This window comes from Hemicordylus capensis, chromosome 6 (genome assembly GCF_027244095.1).
Source record: "Hemicordylus capensis ecotype Gifberg chromosome 6, rHemCap1.1.pri, whole genome shotgun sequence".
Taxonomy (NCBI): domain Eukaryota; kingdom Metazoa; phylum Chordata; class Lepidosauria; order Squamata; family Cordylidae; genus Hemicordylus; species Hemicordylus capensis.
In genome coordinates this window covers 94,559,212-94,576,850 of record NC_069662.1, presented here as the reverse complement: position 1 = coordinate 94,576,850, position 17,639 = coordinate 94,559,212, and the positions used below count along the sequence as shown (strand labels likewise).

The following is a 17,639-nucleotide window of genomic DNA, read 5'->3' as shown; positions in this document are numbered from 1 at the left end:
AAATGGAGATGAAGGCAGTGTGTGTGTGTGCGCGCGCGCGTTAAAGTCTGTCAATATCACTGCTGCTTGGATGAAAACAATCTTGGTGGTTTGGCTGTGTATGCCAGAATTAAAGGACATTTTAAAGTTGAAAGCACTAGGAGATAATACGCTAGCAATAATTATTTACAGATTATCTTATTTCAAAGGTCTGTGGTTGTATAGACCGACTTAGAAGATGAATCTTCTGCACTGCTGCTGCTGTTGTTTGCTACACTTATTGTCTTCAAAGCGCCACCAGCCTAAAATGTGTTTTGATCTTGCACAGTTTGAAAGAACTGATGTCTTTAGTGCCAGACAAAATTAACAAAATCATCACATTAACTGCAAACTGCACTGCAGGGGTGTAGTACCTTTTACAATTAAAGGAATGTAATACTCTCTTGGAAATAAACCTCGAACTGCCCAAGCCTTGTATTTTGATAGAGGTACTGGAAACACCTATATTGGGCAGTAGTGATATAAGAAGATGCTGAAATGCATCATCTCATACTGCACAGGAAAAGGCAATGGTACACCCCTCCTGTATTCTGCCAAAGACAACCACAGGGCTCTGTGGTCGCCAGGAGTTGACACCAACTCGATGGCACACTTTACCTTTACTGGAGAAAAACTAATGAGCTGCATATTACACACAAATGTATGTAGTGCGCCATTATGGTGGGTGTTTTACTATATATTTTTTAATATATGTATGGCCCATGTATGTATATTCCCCGAGGACAGGTAAAGAGGCCTTTCAAGGGTTATACATTGAGGCCATTCACACAACCAAAAACTGGGCAGGACAGGTGTCCTATCCAGGTCTGGGAGCTGTGTACATTCCCAGTCTTCAGTTGTGTGAGTGCAAACAAGTAGGTAGGAGGAGGGAGAAGTGATTGTGTAGAATCAAGATGGGACAGTGCTGTCCTGCCCAGCTTTCATACCCAGCATTTGACCAAGGTAGGAGGGGAAAGCTGTCCTACCCAGCTTTTGCCCCTACCATGCCCCTACCAATCACTTCTCCCTCCTCCTACCTAGTTGTTTGCTCCCACACAACCAAACACTGAGAGCACACACAGCTCGCAAACCTGTTTGTTTTCGGTTTTGTGGATGACTTCTCTGTGTAGTATGAAGGCTAATGAACTAGTAAACTGGCATGAAGCTACTGGCACAATTTTAAGTGAAGAAGTAGGAAGGGTGCTCAATCACACACACACACACACACACACACACACCCGTGGCTATTTTCCTGTTATTGGGTGAGGTTGTCTACCCTTGCCTTAGAGAACACTGGAAACTACGCACCTGGCAGCCACTGATTCTCTTGTAAATAGACTGCATTTGTACAAAATGGCTTAAGAATGCCAAAAGCACAAGTCTCATGGAAGCAAATGAAACCTGAAACACAGCAATGCTTTGATGCCTGAAGTGTTTCTGAAAGCCGCGGTGACATGAGATTCTAAAATCTGTAAGTCACTCTTGACAATAGGATTTCTTTTGCTAAGCCACTCTAGCTTTGGGGGGAAATTTTACTCTTTTGTGATTTGTACATTTATACCCATAGATTAGAAAGCCTTAGAATCTGTTCCAGAGCAAAGCACAGAGCTAGGTCTGCTGCTAGGAGATTTGGCTATTGAAATCCTCTCCACTTAAGGCAGAGCAGCAGGCAGGCCTGGGGCTCGGGACTCATATTTTGCCAGCAGTCTAAATCTAAGGGTGGGGGAGGGAAACCTGGCTCTTCCGAAATAGACGTGTTATTTACAAAAGAACCTAGACTGAGATCATTAGAGCACCAAACCTGCTTTAATTACACTCCTGGGTTACATTGCTGGCAGAGGTGTACAGCTGCTGAGCATTATCTTTTAAGCACTATAGGCTTATTAAGAAATTAAAACAGAGTTGGGCCTTTCATACAGCAACTCTCCCTCTGGGAATGCTTTAACGTGTCTGACTGTCTGCTTGGTGATACAGATCATAAAAGTTCAGAGAATTACCTCAGTAAGATGACAGCCTCTTCCATTTACACAGGGAATCCAAAGCTCCCTTTTTCCTAGGAGGCATTCATTGAAAATCCATCCACGGCTCATTTCTCTGGCCATTTAACAATGTGTCTCATGTTTGTCCTGATTTTTCTTTTTTAAAAACCTGCCTTTGTGGCAGAGATAACATGGAGCAGGGCGATATAATTGCAACAAAGAGGCCCCGGAGCTTGAGGTAATAGGGTGGTTCATCTGATGCATACTCCTGTTGGAAAATAAGTCATGTATGTATGTTTTCTGGAGACAGTAAAGAGGCTTTCAAGGATTACACTTTATGTAGTATGAAAGCTAATGAGCAAGTGAGCAAGCATGAAGAAAAATGACTCCACAGTTCCACTTCCTCCCCTCTGCCAGTTTCCCGTGACATGTTTTCCTTGACATTGCATTCTGCCTAGCAATGTTGTGGCATTTGTCCCCCTGTTACAATTCAGCAGCTCCCTTATCCTGTCTTGCCATACTGTTTAGCTTTCCAGGCTGCCAAGAAGTAACAACTTTCCAAAAGGAAGCCATAGTGACTGACATTCAGGGCCGAAACTTCTGCAAGTCTAGAAGCAGGAATCTCAAACCACTTATGCCACCCTAAAAGGGAAAGCAGAAGCAAGGACAGGTTTCATGACTAGCAAAGGACTTTGATAAGATGCCAGCTGTTTCAGAAACCACCTAGTTCCATCTTCATTTTCCCTCTGCTTCCCTGGCATCCTTGGCCAGCTTACAAAGAAAAAATTGGCTCCAAGCAGCGAAGGGAAGAATTATTTGTCCCCTTCCGAGTGGAAAATTAAACATAGATAGAAAGGGGCAAATCAGCTTTGAAAACTTCCACATGCATAGCTCAAAAGTGAGAGGCTGATAAAGAGACAACTTAACATGCAGTCTGAGACCATGATCTGACCCTTAGATGTTCTCTGTGCCAGCAAATAAGTGCACAGAATGGGGCAAGCTGCTAGCTACATGCATTATACATAGAGTGAAATGTTATCATGATACTGCAAAGAACTGATGACCGCACTGCAGACAGAACTGTCATAGCTAAGAAGATCATCTAGTCCAGCCCCTACCCTACATCAGAATTCTTATATGCCGTATCTAGTGCTAATTCAATCTAATTCATTCAATCTAATCCCAAATTACAGAGTAACCACTATATTACAGTGTGCCATAAACAAGAAACAGATACAAAAATATACACCATGCTTGCAAGGTTCCACAAAGATCAGGTTGGCTTTGATCAGTTCCCCAGCCCTTTCCTCCACTACACACACACACACACACACACACATATATATATATATATATATACACACACACACACTTGCCTCCCCCCACCCCAGCACAGTCACACACCCCACCTAGGGTCCAATAATTTGTGTGTGCTAGCAAATGATCAATTTCTATTAGCCATTGGTGATCTGCTAGAATGCCTCTGAGCACATGGAAAGTATCATACTCTTTCCACTGAGCAAGTGCAGCTTGCCCCTCCCCAAAAAGAATTAAGGGAAAGGGCTTATAGGATGGATGGCATGCTCCTCCACAAGCCTGAGTTCCTGCAAATCTCTCTCTAGAAAATTGCCTTCATTTGTGCGGCAGCACAGTCCAGCAAGAATATGATTCTCATCACCAGGGCTTTATAGCCTATTGAGTGGGCTTATGAACAGGAGAAGAAGTCAGATCAGATTTGACATATGAACAGCCCTGCTGGATCAGGCCCAAGACCCATCTAGTCCAGCATCCTGTTTCACACACTGGCCCACCAGATGCCGCTGGAAGCCTACAGGCAGAAGTTGAGGGCATGCCCTCTCTCCTGCTGTTACTCTCTGCAACTGGTACTCAGAGGCATCCTGCCTTTGAGGCTGGAGGTGGCCTATAGCCCTCCAATTAGTAGCCGTTGATAAACCTCTCCTCCATGAAGTTATTCAAACCCCTCTTAAAGCCATCCAGGTTCTTGGCTGTCACATCTTGCGGCAGAGAATTCCACAAGTTGATGATGTGTTGTGTGAAAAAGTACTTCCGTTTGTTGGTCCTAAATTTCCTGGCAATCAATTTCATGGGATGGCCCCTGGTTCTAGTGTTATGTGAGAGGGAGAAGAATTTCTCTCTGTCCACTTTCTCCACACCATGCATGATTTTATAGACCTCTATCATGTCTCCCCACAGTCATCTTTATTCTAAACTAAATAGCCCCAGGTGTTGTAGCCTTGCCTCATAAGAAAGGTGCTCAGGGCTCCTGATCATCTTGATTACCCTCTTCTGCACCCTTTTCCAGTTCTACAATATCCTTCTTAAGATACGGTGACCAGAATTGTACACAGTACTCCAGGTGTGGCCACACCATAGTTTTGTACAGTGGTCCCTCGACCTACGAACTACTCAACATCCGATGTTTTCAAGTTACGAGCGACAAAAAAGACCGGAAGTAGTTGCCGGTTTAGATTCAGCTTACTCGACCTATGAATTTTTAGATGCGGTTTCCTCGACTTACAAATGTTTCCAGACCTCCGTGGTGCGCTCTTCGACTTACGAAAATTTCGACCTCCGAACGTGCGTTCGGAACGGATTAATTACGTAAGTCGAGGGACCACTGTATAAGGACATTATAATATTAGCAGTTTTATTTCCAATCCCCTTCCTAATGATCCCTAGCATGGAATTGGCCTTTTCCACAGTTGCCGCACATTGAGTCGACACTTTCAACCAGCTGTCCACCACGACTCCAAGATCCCTCTCCTGGTCAGTCACTGACAGCTCAGATCCCATCAGCGTATACTTGAAGTTGGGGTTTTTCGTCCCAATGTGCATCACTTTACACTTGCCAACATTGAACCGCATTTGCCATTTTGTCGCCTACTCACCCAATTTGGTATCATTTGCAAATTTGGCCACCTAGCTGCTTACCTCTACTTCTAGACCATTTATGAGTAAATGAGAAAGCACCAGTCCCTGTACAGATCCCTGGGGGACCCCACTTCTTACTTCCCTCCATTGTGAAAACTCTCAATTTATACATACCCTCTGTCTCCTGTCCTTCAACCAGTTAGCAATGCACACATGTATTTGTCCCCTTATCCCATGACTGCTAGGTTTTCCCAAGAGTCTTTGATGAGGAACTTTGTCATAAGCTTTTTGGAAGTCCAGGTATACTATGTCAACTGGATCACCTTGATCCGCACTCTTACTGACACTCTCAAAGAACTCCAAAAGGTTGGTGAGGCAAGATTGACCTTTGCAGAAGCCATGCTGGTTATCTCCCAGCAGGGCCTGTTGTTCTATGTGCTTTACAACTTTATTCTTGAGGAGGCTTTCCAACAATTTGCCTGACAGATGTTAAGCTAACCGGCCTATAATTTCCCAGATCGCCCCTGGATCCCTTTTTGAAAATAAGTGTTACATTGGCTACTTTGGATGGATGCCATCCAGCCCTGGCGATTTGCTGGTTTTCGATTTTTCCAGATAGTTTAGAACGGGCTTCCCCAAACTGCGGCCCTCCAGATGTTGATGAACTACAACTCCCAGCATCCCTAGACACAATTTTTTGTGGCCGGGTATGCTGGAAGTTGTAGTTCAGCAACATCTGGAGGGCCACAGTTTGGGGAAGCCTGGTTTAGAACATCATTTCTTGTCACTTCTGTCTGACTCCATTCTTTAAACATGGTCCGGTATGACAGTAAAATTTGTCAGACACCCCCTCCCAGGTTGTTGGATCATGTCAGAAATATCAGATTTATGTTGGATTTCCCATAGGGATCAATAGGGAAAATGAAAAATTAACTCCAGAATGGCTGGGAAGGAAGTTCTCATCATGGTGTTAAGTATATGGTGATAGCATTACTTGTGTGAAGTTTGAAGGAGATTGATCCACTGCTTTATTTTTAATTTATTTTAAAAGGTTTCTTTGTGCCATATCTGCTTTGTTTTACAGCAAAACATTCTAAAACATGCAGGAATTGAAGCCTCTATTTAAAATGCTAAGCATGCCAAGTTTGGAGGAAATTGCTCCTTGCATTTGTATGAAAGGAATACTTCCCCCCACTCTGCTACCCATGTTGTAACTATTGAATGCCTGGGCAGAAAGTTCTCAATCTTGTCATAGTGGTAACATATGATAATAATATTAAGTGTGTGGCATTTGAAGGAGAGTGGTCAACTCTTTTATTTATTATGAGAGTGTTATTAATTTTTAAAACATTTTTATAATGTCATAATTGCTTTGCTTTAAGGCAGAAAGTTACAGATCACCAAACATGAACAAAATAAGGACATGTGTGGAACCAGTTTCCACAGTTCAATTTGAATTTGAACCAGACCACTGGTTTGCAAACCAGTTCGATAGAACCACACAGCCAGTCCAGTTTGTTTGTTGAACCAGTTCACCCAAAAGGAATAATGGAAAGTCAAACCATGCTGTTATTCCCCCATGGGTAGCACCTAGAGACACCAAAGTGGGTTGGGCCAGTAGGGCATGATGGGTGCTGCCTACCACCCAGTTCACAAAACAATTGGGTGATTTTTAAGGAATTTTTGATTTTTTTTCTGGGTCAAAAGGTCAACCCTAATCTAGGATTATAATTCTAAATTATCACCCTAATTTAAGATTGACCTACTGACCCAGAAAAAAACTCAAAAAAATCCTTAAAATCACCCAATCACCCAATTGTTTTGTGGACTGGGTGGTAGGTAGGACCCATCATGCCCTACCACCCAACCCACTTTAGTGCCTCATGGGAAATATATGGTGTGGTTCGATTCCTCATTATTCCATATGGCAAAACAGCCTGCACAGCCACTCAAATGAAACACACACAGACCACAGTACAAAAAAAGGGAATCTCACTCCCAACATAGAACAAGGTGCAAAATGCAGTCCAAAAAAGAATCACTGACAGCCACAGTGCCAGGTGCCTGCATTGGATCATTGGCACAAGTTGTTGTCCCACCTAGTGACACACAATTATGACTTCATGCAGCAGCAGCAATATCACCCTTTGCAAGCATAGCCATAAGCTGTCTAGGAGGGATAAGTTGGCCTCAGAATTGGCTGGGCGCTGGCTGTACTGACAGCCTCACACATGTCAGGGCACCAGTCCACACTCATCATTGGCCACATGTGCTTGTGGGGGAAGTTAACAATAAAACAAAAAATCAAACCTCCCACCTGCTTCACCATGGCCTCCAATTGGTGTTGGGTCTTAGGGCACCAGTCCATCATCATCACAGGCCTGGAGGAGTGGGTGTGTGCATTTCTGTATGTGTCAGGACTACTAACAGGCAGACTAGAACACATCTGGTTTGGGGGTTGGCCAGGGTGGGGTGAGCTGACAATGGAGTTGCAGTGGATGTGAGTGACCATGAGTCACTCACCTTCCACATCCAGCCCAGGATACCCCAGCAAGGGGAGACTGGCCTTCAGGAAGACCAGCTGCTCCACCAAGCCAGCATCCAAGCATGAGCGATGCTGTTTCACCACACCTCACCTGCGGCCATGAATAAATACCCTCTCGCTCTGGATGCTTGTTGGTAGGCAGGAGAGGAACCATCCGGTAACTGATGCCAAGTCTGGACAGACTTAGTTACATGTTGCCCAAAACTGGATCGGCTCCATCTCCAGGTCTGACACTGGCTCCTGCGGGTACCTCAGAAGATACTGTTCTGCATATTGCAGGGCTTGGTCGGCTCCTCCTGTACCCCTGGCAGGGCACAAAGGCACCCCCATGTTAACCACTGAGTGGAATCCTGGGGAGAACTGTCAGTTGCGCTGGTGCTGCCAGAGACACCATTCTGCTAGCCAGGAAGTGGTGGTGGTTCTGCTGCTGAGGGTGGAGTGCACAGAAGTAGGCACCCCCCACCCTAGTTCCTTCTCTCTTCAGACTGCCCAACCTCTTGAACCAAGAGGGCCCTCCACCTGCACAGCTCGTCAGGGTGACAGCATTGCCTTTCATCCTTGGGTCACATAGGCAGGACAAAACATGTTCTGCCGATTGACCCAAGGTGTTGCTGAGCCTCTCCACCACTCCAATGCTCAGCTGACCTGCCAGGGCACGTGCTTCCCCAATGGTCTGGAGGTCACCCATTGTCTTCTCCAGGAGAAGAGTGGTGGACAAAGCCTGGCTCAGTGTTGCTATCTCAACAGACAAGCTGTTTGTGGCAACAAGGAACAGCACAAGTGTCAAGACAACCTCAGAAATGAACTCCCAGTCTGCGTTGGACAGGTCGCACACTCCCAAGCCACACTGCTTGCCAGGATGGTCAGCTCTTGCTCCTGCAGGTGCTGGAGCAAGTGAAAGGTGGAGTTCCACCAGGTCTGGACATTCTGAGGGATCCGGTGTTGGCAGAGCTCATGCTGCCGCTCCCGGAGCATTTGCCTAGCCTTCTCACTCTGGTGGAAGTGGCCCGCTATCTTGCAGCACTTCTCCACAAGAGCAGCTGTGGCACCAGCAGGGCCTTTAGGAGGAGGCCTCGATGTCGCCTGTCCTTAGCGTCATTGAGGCCAAGCGCATCCATCATGGCCAGCTGCAGAGTGTGTGCCATACATCATATGGACACAAACTGCAGCTGTCAGGCCACCATCACCATGTTGGCACCATTGTCAGTGACCAGGACCCTTGGTAAGGGTTTGGCTGCCTGGAAAGCCATTCCAAAACCTGGCATCTAGAGGCCGCCAACATCTTATCTGCCATGTGGTCAGTGTCCAGCAGCTCCACATGTAGCACAGCCCGCCTGGGCTTTGCTTCATGGGAGGGGCTAACCACACCACCACCACCACCAGATCAGGTCCCCTCTCTCTCCTGCCCCCACCAGGGTGCTGTGAGGGACAGGAAAACAGAGTGCATCCCACTATGGTTGGTCCACAGATCTGTAATGAGGTGCACGCTGATGTCAGGCCTGCTGATGTCAGACGCTGCTGACTCCAGTAGCCCTGACACAACCTTCTTGCACACCCAGTACAGGGAGGGCACCACCTGCCTGCTGAAGGTGGTGTGTGAGGGGATCTGGTACTTGGGGGCAAGCAGTCGGAGCAGTCAGCAGAAGCCAGTGTCCACCACACAGAATGGCTGGTCATCCACAGCCATCATCTCCCTGATGGCCTGAGTGATGAGACAACTCTGGCCGACCAGACCACTTGCCCACCGACTGCACCCATTGCGCATCTGGCAACGTCCCCTGCTTGAGAACAGAAGCATGTGCCTTGCCGCCTCTAGTCAAGAGCATACCAGGCAGCTTAGCACTGCCAGCAGGAGCAAGGACCCCTGGGTGATGACATTGCAAGTGTCTCATCATTGCCAACATCCCAAGATGCTTAGGATCCTTGCCCTTGATGACCTGTGCCATGCAATGGGTCCAGGCACCTTGGCAAGCTCAAAGTGTCCCCACACCTTGCTGCTGTTGGTCCTAGACCAGTTTGGTGGTACTGCCAGTCCCTGCTGGGAGCTACCACCACCCTTGGTCCAGGGCTGAGAAGGATTAAGAAAAACCTCCTCCTGCTCCTCCTCAGTCACAGAAAGGGGAATCACACCACCAATGGGGAGTAGAAAGGATGGAGAGTGGGATCTGACTGTGCTAGCAACACCTCCTCTTCTGCTTCCACCAAGGGAAGAGCTTCTTCTCTGAAAGGAGAGGCCTCCTCCACTTCTACCTCAGCCACCACAGGTGGCTGCACTGTGGGATCAGGTGGCACCAGATAGGCTAGCCTGCATGCAACGACCTCTACGAGGACAGAGGCAACTTGGGGAGTAACCCCAAGAAGTAGTAGTAGGCCACTCTCGCCACCCTCACCCCTGACCAGCATCACCTCTCCCTCTGCCTGAAACCCTACTCCTAGCTCTGCCCTGCACCCTCCTAGAGGACGTCGCTTACCCCAAACTAAACCCAATTTAAAGGAAAGTACTCTAACTTAACACCAAGGGGGTCACTCTGGTGTGGGCTTACCAATCTGGAGTCTTTTTTTGGCGTCTTCAGCTGGAGTCTGACTAGGAGGGAGCTCATGCAGTCTGAACAAGCAGCACAAACTGGCACTCAACAGCCGGGGGAAGAGCAGATAGGGGTCAGTAGGCAGGCCACCTACCCACCCAAACAAAGAACAGAAATAAAAAGAGCAACCAGGTAAGTTACTGCAGTGCTGTAAATTAAGAAAACAAAAAGCAGTTGGCACTGCAAAAGAAAAATAATAATAAAGAGACAGAGATAAGCCTCTGTCTGTGGCCCAGCAAGAAGGCCCAGCAGAGCAGGGGTCCAGCAGCAGGGAAGGGGTCCAGCATCAGTGCAGGGAGCAAGGCAATGAGGCAAGGAAGGCATCAATGCAGGGCAAGGCAGCCAGCTTTTCCTTTTTGCTCCCCCATCCTTTGCCCCCAGTCAATGGGAGCAGAGTTGCCCTGACAACACTTTATATTCAATGACAATAAGCCAACCAGAGCAAAGGAGATCACAAGCCAATAGGAAAGCAGTGGCAGAAAACCAATCAGCAAGACAGAAATCTAGTAAACATACCAGACAAAATGGTGGCCATCATAGACATTTGAACCATCAAACCAGTTCAAACTGGTTTGACTCAAACCGGTTCCAATTTGGTTCGATTGAAGACCAGGTGCTTTTTTTTTTTTTAAAGGCTGGTCTGGTTCACAATCAAACCAGTCAAACTAGCCCAGTTCGAATCAAACCCGATTCAGCACACCCCTATAACAAAAATGAAAATGGAGACAGACTCTGGATTGCTAAACACTGCTAAGGAGCTTTGCACACATTGCCTTCACACAGTTAGTGGGTATGTTGGCTGCTGTTCTTAAGCAACAAAAATTCATTTTTCCATTCCCTTGGAATATGTATTTATTTATTTATTGGCCATCATCTAAACTAATGCCGTGCACAGTCATATTACACCAGTGTAAGGATTTTGAAGTAGCCAGATGCACTAAGTAGGGAGTTTGCTTTCTTGACTAGTGTTATGCTAGTCATGAAACTATTAATATACAAATTTTTATCAAAACCATTTATGTAGTATTCAGTAAAAGTCAGAGCACCATATGGCAAAGGCACAAAAATCACAACATGAACTGACAATTAATATATTGTTCAGTAAAGTCAAAACACCATGTGGCAAAGGCACAAAAATTACAGCATGAAGTATCACATGTAGCTCTAAACAATGTTTTTGAATTCTTCATCACTATAGAAGATTACACTAAGTAGAAGAAAACTCAGGGTAAACCAGGTTTCAAGAAAATTCAATAAAACAAACAAAATGAATAACTAAATAGAAGAACATATATGATGTAGGAAATGCATGACGATGTACAAGAAGATCCCACTATTGTTATGCTAGTGCAAATATGTTTGCACTTGTGCAGCAAAGTGGTGTGGCTCCTGCTGTGAAAGTTTTTCCTCATATATTTTGCCAAGAACGTTTGCACAAGGGTGCAACTTCAGACATCCCCTGACTTCATGCAAGAAAGCGATGTGGCTTTCTTTCACTAAGGCAACTTCATCTGGAAGTCAGCCAGTGTTGTTAAACATATTTTTAAATGTTTACTTTTAAAATCCTGTAGTAATGTGCGCAGGAATTTAGAGTTATGAAGGAGGTTTGAATTGCATCTTTTAAAATATGCCGCTAGAGCGACAAGGATAGCTTGAAATTGGAACATGTTTTCATATAAATACTACCTTTTCTTTAATATCTGGTGGGGGTGTTTTGTATTCAATTATGCATTGTGCCATCTTATCAACTTTGTTGTGCTGACACTCAGAAAATAAACATACTTCAGTAAAATAAGAGTTCTTTCAGCAAGCAAATACTGTATTATATCCATGTGAAAATATATGAGTGTCACAGTGGCTCAATTTCTATTCATGAATAGATTGTTGTTCAATATGCCTCACAACTCAGAGATCATGAGCTAGGCACATCTCTCGATTGTGCAAGGAAATAGAAAGCAAACATCACTGTGAATGTCACTCCATTGAGAGCTAATAACTTCCCTCTGAAGAGTTGTGCATAGAGAGAAATGCAAATGTACAACACATTTAGCCAAGAGTACTGGATTGCTTCATATTAAAATTATCTTTCTGGTTGATATTGTAAGATCAGAAGGTTTTGTTATTTCAAATTAACCTCACCCTGATTGACAGTTCTGATGAAAGGTTCATAGACTGAACAGAAGCAGTATTGTACTTTATATGTTTTACTCCCTAACAGTTTTATTTTCTTTTTCTTTTTTAAAAAACATATTACAAACAAGGTATGCCCAGACGCAAACACAATAGAATGAATAATGATGACATATTATATTAGAATATAAATTTTAAAAAAGAACCTGTTACATTTTTGCATACCTCCTTTCCTGAGCAATGCTTAAGGTTTTTTTTAGTACATGTAAAAGGGGACTTATGTGTTATGGGCCTTAAAGGTAAAGTGTGCCATCGAGTCAGTGTTGACCTGGCGACCACAGAGCCCTGTGATTGTCTTTGGTAGAATACAGGAGGCTTAACACACAGGGCTTTTATTTTGAATCCACTCCTGATTGGAGTGTGCCAGTCCACATATTTGCTGGATTTACCCTGAAGTCCCTGTGGGCTATCAGGGGCCAGGACAGACAGGTCTTTATTTTTCCCCAAATGGAGGCTGCGAATTCTGGCTTAGCCCGAAGTATGTCCGGCTTTTAAAAATCCTCTAGTTTAAGATGTTGGGGGGAGTGGGGTGGAGCTTTTGTCATGCCCTGCAGTTTTCTCTGTTATGTGTGGAGTGGTCATGCCAATAAATCAGCATTTTTCAAAACTCAGTGAAGGGGAGTTTGACAGCTGTTTGGGGTATGGTCTCCTCTAAGTGATTTGCAATTTCAAGCTCGGCGGGGGTGTTGTTGTTGTTGTTGCAGATTAGTGATACTCTGTTGAGGGAGGGGGAGGGAGAAATTCCTGAGTTAAACACAAGCACAAACTGCGCAATGTATGTCTTCCTATGTTTTACATAGGCTTTAGAGATGCAGAATGGATGTAACCTGAGCCCTTCTTTGTCTAAGCTGATCCCATTAGGGGTGTGGGGGTGGGGGGACATGATGTGACGGTAGCAGTCACTCACAAAGGCAAGGGTCCTGCTGTTTGATCCAGCTGTTTGGTAACTCATCATGCTGGTCTTCTGTTCTTAGCTGTCAAGCTATTTTTAAAAAGCTTTCTTGCCTCTTCCGCTGTGGTTTGATTTGTGAATGGTTGGAGGAAAAACTCGAAGCAAGTAGGTGGGAACACACAGGAAAATGAACTGCCAGGGAGTGCGAGGAGGAGCCAACAGCTATGTGAACTGTCAATTTAATCCCCCAAATTAAATATCTTGTGAATCCCCTGTGAAGCAGATTCGCTCTTCAGATACCCTGAGACATACCCCAAGGCAAGACCCCTGCTATCTTGGCAAAGAGGCACCTTTTAATGTGGTGATTCTCTTTATTGAGCAGGGGGAGAGTAACTGGCCCTATCCACCCCCAGCACAGTACCGCCAGTGACTGTTGCTGGTGTCTATCTTATGTTTCTTTTTAGATTGTGAGCTCTTTGGGGACAGGGTTCCATCTTATTTGTTTGTTATTTCTCTGTGTAAACCGCCCTGAGCCATTTTTGGAAGGGAGGTATAGAAATCGAATTAAGAAGAAGAAAGAAAGAAAGAAAGAAAGAAAGAAAGAAAGAAAGAAAGAAAGCCATGTGTGAATAACTCCCAGGAGGGGTTTACCATTGCCTCCTCCCACACAGTATGAGATGATGCCTTTCAGCACCTTCCTATATCGCTGCTTCCCAATATAGGTGTGTCCCATAATCTGGGAAACATACCAGCGGGAATTTAAACCAGCAACTTCTGGCTCGCTAGTCAAATCATTACAGCCTCTTTATTCTCTACTTCTGCATAAGAAAGGAATGAGTCCCAAACACTAAAAATGTTATCAAGCATACTTGCTGCTGAGCCACCTTAAACTGATGTCTATTTTTTCCATTAATAGTTCTCTTTCTAATGCCCACAGCCAGGTTTTAATGAACTCAGCCAGGTGTTAATGAACCCAAGTCACCCAGTCACTTCTTCATCTGTGATAATAGTCCACCTCCGCTCTAACCAGTGTGCTTGGAAGAGTTTGTGTTTGGAGGGTGTTGGGAACAGATCAGTGTTTGCCCACTGCAGTTGTAGGACCTAGAAAGGAGTGTATGAAAGGCCTGCTCTCTTTTACAAAGCATGTTTCCCAAATCTATCTGATGTCTGAGGCCATCTACTGTCTTTTCCAGGTTACCAGCCTGTCTTACCTAATCAACAACAAGGGTTCCAAGGACTCATAGGAATGCAGCATGCTCCCCAAAGTCAGAACCTGATGAATAATCAACAGGGAAATCAGGTGCAAGGCATGATGGTCCAATATCCAGCCATGTCGTCTTATCAGGTACCAAGCAACTATATTGAATGTTTCCCCTTTGGACATTACATTGCCAAAAGAAAGGGTATTAACATGTTACAGAGAGGCAAAGCTACAGACTGAAATTGGAATTAAACCAGTTTTATGTGGAGACTCTAGAACAGTGGCATTAAACCAGGAGGGACACTATTAAACCAGGAGGGACAAAAGCCCTATATTCAACCTGCTCAAAATCTCAGTAAGATCTGAGAAACACACACACACGCCTGCCCCAAGTTCTCCAACATGTGGAGAGCACTTGGAGAAGAGGAGGGGTCAGCCATGTGGCAAGTAATTGAAGACATAGATTATGGATTAACAAGTAAGCAAGACAAAATTTGTGGAACACTACCTGTAAGGCTTCTCCAAGCCCTGGCTCTTCATGAGGGCTGGATGAGGATGTCAGAAGAGAAGGGACGTTTTGTATCATGATAGTGCCATGTCCTTCATTGCTGCTACATTAACAGAAGACTGCAGTGGCAGAGGGAGGCTGGCGGCAGCCTGTGTTTGGCCGCCGCTGCAGCCCCCTGGCCCTGACCCCGCCTCTGACACCAGATGCAGGGGCCCAGCTAGCCACGCCCCCATGTCTGATGTCAGATGTGGGGGCGTGGTCTCCCAAACAGAGCCACGTGGCCCCATTTGGGAGGGAAATCGGCTTGCACTACATAGGGCCTTTAAAGGCAGGGAGAGCCGTTCCGGCTGTACTGTGTTGGCAGCAAAGCTTGGAGTAGCTCTCCCTGCCTTTAAAAGGCACAGAGAGTTATGCTGGCCATGCTGCCAACGCAGTGCTCGCAGATTTCAGCCCCGTTTGGGAGCAAAATAATGCCCCCCATGTCTGACTTCAGATGCGGGGGGCATGTCTGGGGCTGTGAGGCATGGCCCCTGCAGGCAGCGGCCTGGGTTCTTTTAACCCATTTACCCAGTAGTGGCTCTGCCCCTGGCGGGCTGTGGGAGGAGTGTAGACTAAATGGCTCACATACCACACAGTTTCACAGGCATTTTGCAGGCACTGCTTCATCTTCCAAATGCCAATTGTGCTAGAGGACACTTGCACCAACACTGAAATTCTTTCCAATGTGCGATCACACAATTCCCGTGCACAATTTCAGCATTTGTGCAAGTGTGCTCTGGCACACCTTGCATTTGGAAGATACAGCAGAACTTGATTAAATTATTTGCACGGAAGCACAGGTATGTGCCAGTCTATCGTTATTGCTTTGTTTTTGTACCCTGAGGGTCTTGGTTTCCTGACCTCTGAACCAGCTAAAACAAGGACAACTTAATGAAGCCAGAGTAATTACACCTGTGACTTTCATCCACTGATGAGTGTTGCATCAGTTCAATTTAGAATACCTTAAAGTCCTCATTTCTTCATGTTGGCAAAAAAAAAAAAAGTGGTGAAGTGGTTCCCCCCCCCCCTATTTTGCTGCCAAAGAACTTCATAGATTCAATATTATAATTCTGAAATTTTGTCACAATTGCATTAAATAGCTTTTCACACATTCACTATGGTTAGGGAGATAAGAGCTCTTCCAGGACTAATTCATTCTGAAAGGTACATGTATACCAAAGTCAGTTACAGGAATCATATTGGACTAAATAACCGCTCCTTCATAGGCATGATATATGAATAGCACCTTCTGCTTCCTTCTTCCTAACTGGCAGACAAGTGCAAAGGAAACCATCCATCCTATTAAAAGATGGGACAGCTCACTCTTTAAATATGGCAGCTCCCGGGCTTCTGCTGGTGGCAAGCTAATGTATCCAGCCTGAGGACAGAAGCAAGTTTCCAAACCCACCACATTAATCAGCATGTATTTTCAAATGAACATTTCCTAAATAATTGAGGTTCTAGAACAGAAACAGACATGAATAGAAGGCAGTGACATAAACTTGATCAAATATAGTAAAGAAAGACAGACAGGGACTTGATCCTTTAATTTGTGTTTTGATTTGTTTCTTGCACACTGTCTTCTAGGTGCCAATGACCCAGGGTTCTCAAGGACTGCCACAACAGTCATATCAACAGCCAATCATGCTACCTAATCAATCAGGTCAAGGAACACTTACAGCCACTGGAATGCCCGTTTACTGTAATGTCATACCTCCTTCTCCGCAAAACAATCTCCGGTTGATTGCGCCACACTGTCCCTCTAATAATGTTCCAGTTATCTCTGCCAACTGCAGGACAAACTGTGCAAATATTAACAATACTGGATGGCAGGTCAAGTACTGAAACTGTGAATTTATAGTTCAGATCTAGAAAGGTAGCTGTGCATTTTTTAACGACAACTATCTCATGGCCTTCAAAATGAAAAGAGAAACACAACAAGTGGAATTGGTTGAGGGACATAGAGAGAGTGCTGCTGGAAATATGTAAAAACAACAACAACAAAATGTAATAAGTTGTTTGCTGGTTAATGGTGCATATTTTTGTCATGTCTGCTAGGTACGCCTTTATAGCTTAGCTAGTGACATGAAAACATTGAGGTAAGATTTTTTCCTACCACTGGACACCACTGTGTAGATTATAATATCCCTAATTCAAATTAGTTTTGTACTTTGTGTTGAGTTTGTGAAGCTAAAAGTATTTAAAAATATAATAAAACCACATTGTACCAAAGTTGTCATGGACATTTTAAAAAAAAATTGAGAATGGAAGGAATAATTTATATACACTATAGAGTTTTTTTTAATGAATATCTACTGTATTGTAGTGTTAAATCACAATAAAGCTACTTGACCTGATGAAGAAAGGTCAGCTTTCTACTAGCTGCTTGGTCTCTTTTTCTCTTTCTTTCAGGCATTTTCATTTTGGTCTCCACATTCTAATATTTAATTAGATGAAATTTCAGTAAGCAATCATTCTGGGTTTTTGGTGATAAAAGTGCATGTCGAGTTCAAAGACAAATAATAGATCCCTGGATATCTGGGGGACAAATACCATTTCTCATGTTTATTCTGGTGAATTATCTGGCAACCATTACCTGAAGCTCCAGTAAAGTCTATGGCAAAAACTTATTGGTCAACATGATGCGCAGGAAACCAGGAACATTCTGGGATTGCTGCAAACTGTAAGGCAACTCTAATGTCATCGGGGCAGATTAACCTCTTTGCTGCCCAAAGGCAAAAGAGGATTTTGCCACTGTGGGGAGTGGGGTGTGAGGGGAAATCCCCCCTT

General features: G+C 44.7%; 1 protein-coding gene across 15 annotated transcripts in view; it reads left to right on the top strand.

Moving 5' to 3' along the window:
- Positions 1–17,227, top strand: part of ARPP21 (cAMP regulated phosphoprotein 21) — a 381,834-nt gene extending 364,607 nt beyond the window's left edge. For 14 of the 15 annotated variants that reach the window (XM_053262075.1, XM_053262076.1, XM_053262080.1 and 11 more), the window contains 2 exons: positions 14,295–14,446; positions 16,437–17,227. In XM_053262075.1, coding sequence (XP_053118050.1) covers positions 14,295–14,446; positions 16,437–16,694 — 410 coding nt within the window. In that variant the 3' untranslated portion in view covers positions 16,695–17,227. Of the gene's footprint in view, positions 1–14,294; positions 14,447–16,436 lie in introns of those variants that run through there. The other variant, XM_053262089.1, reaches the window with a different exon arrangement.
- The last annotated feature ends 412 nt before the right edge of the window (positions 17,228–17,639 follow it).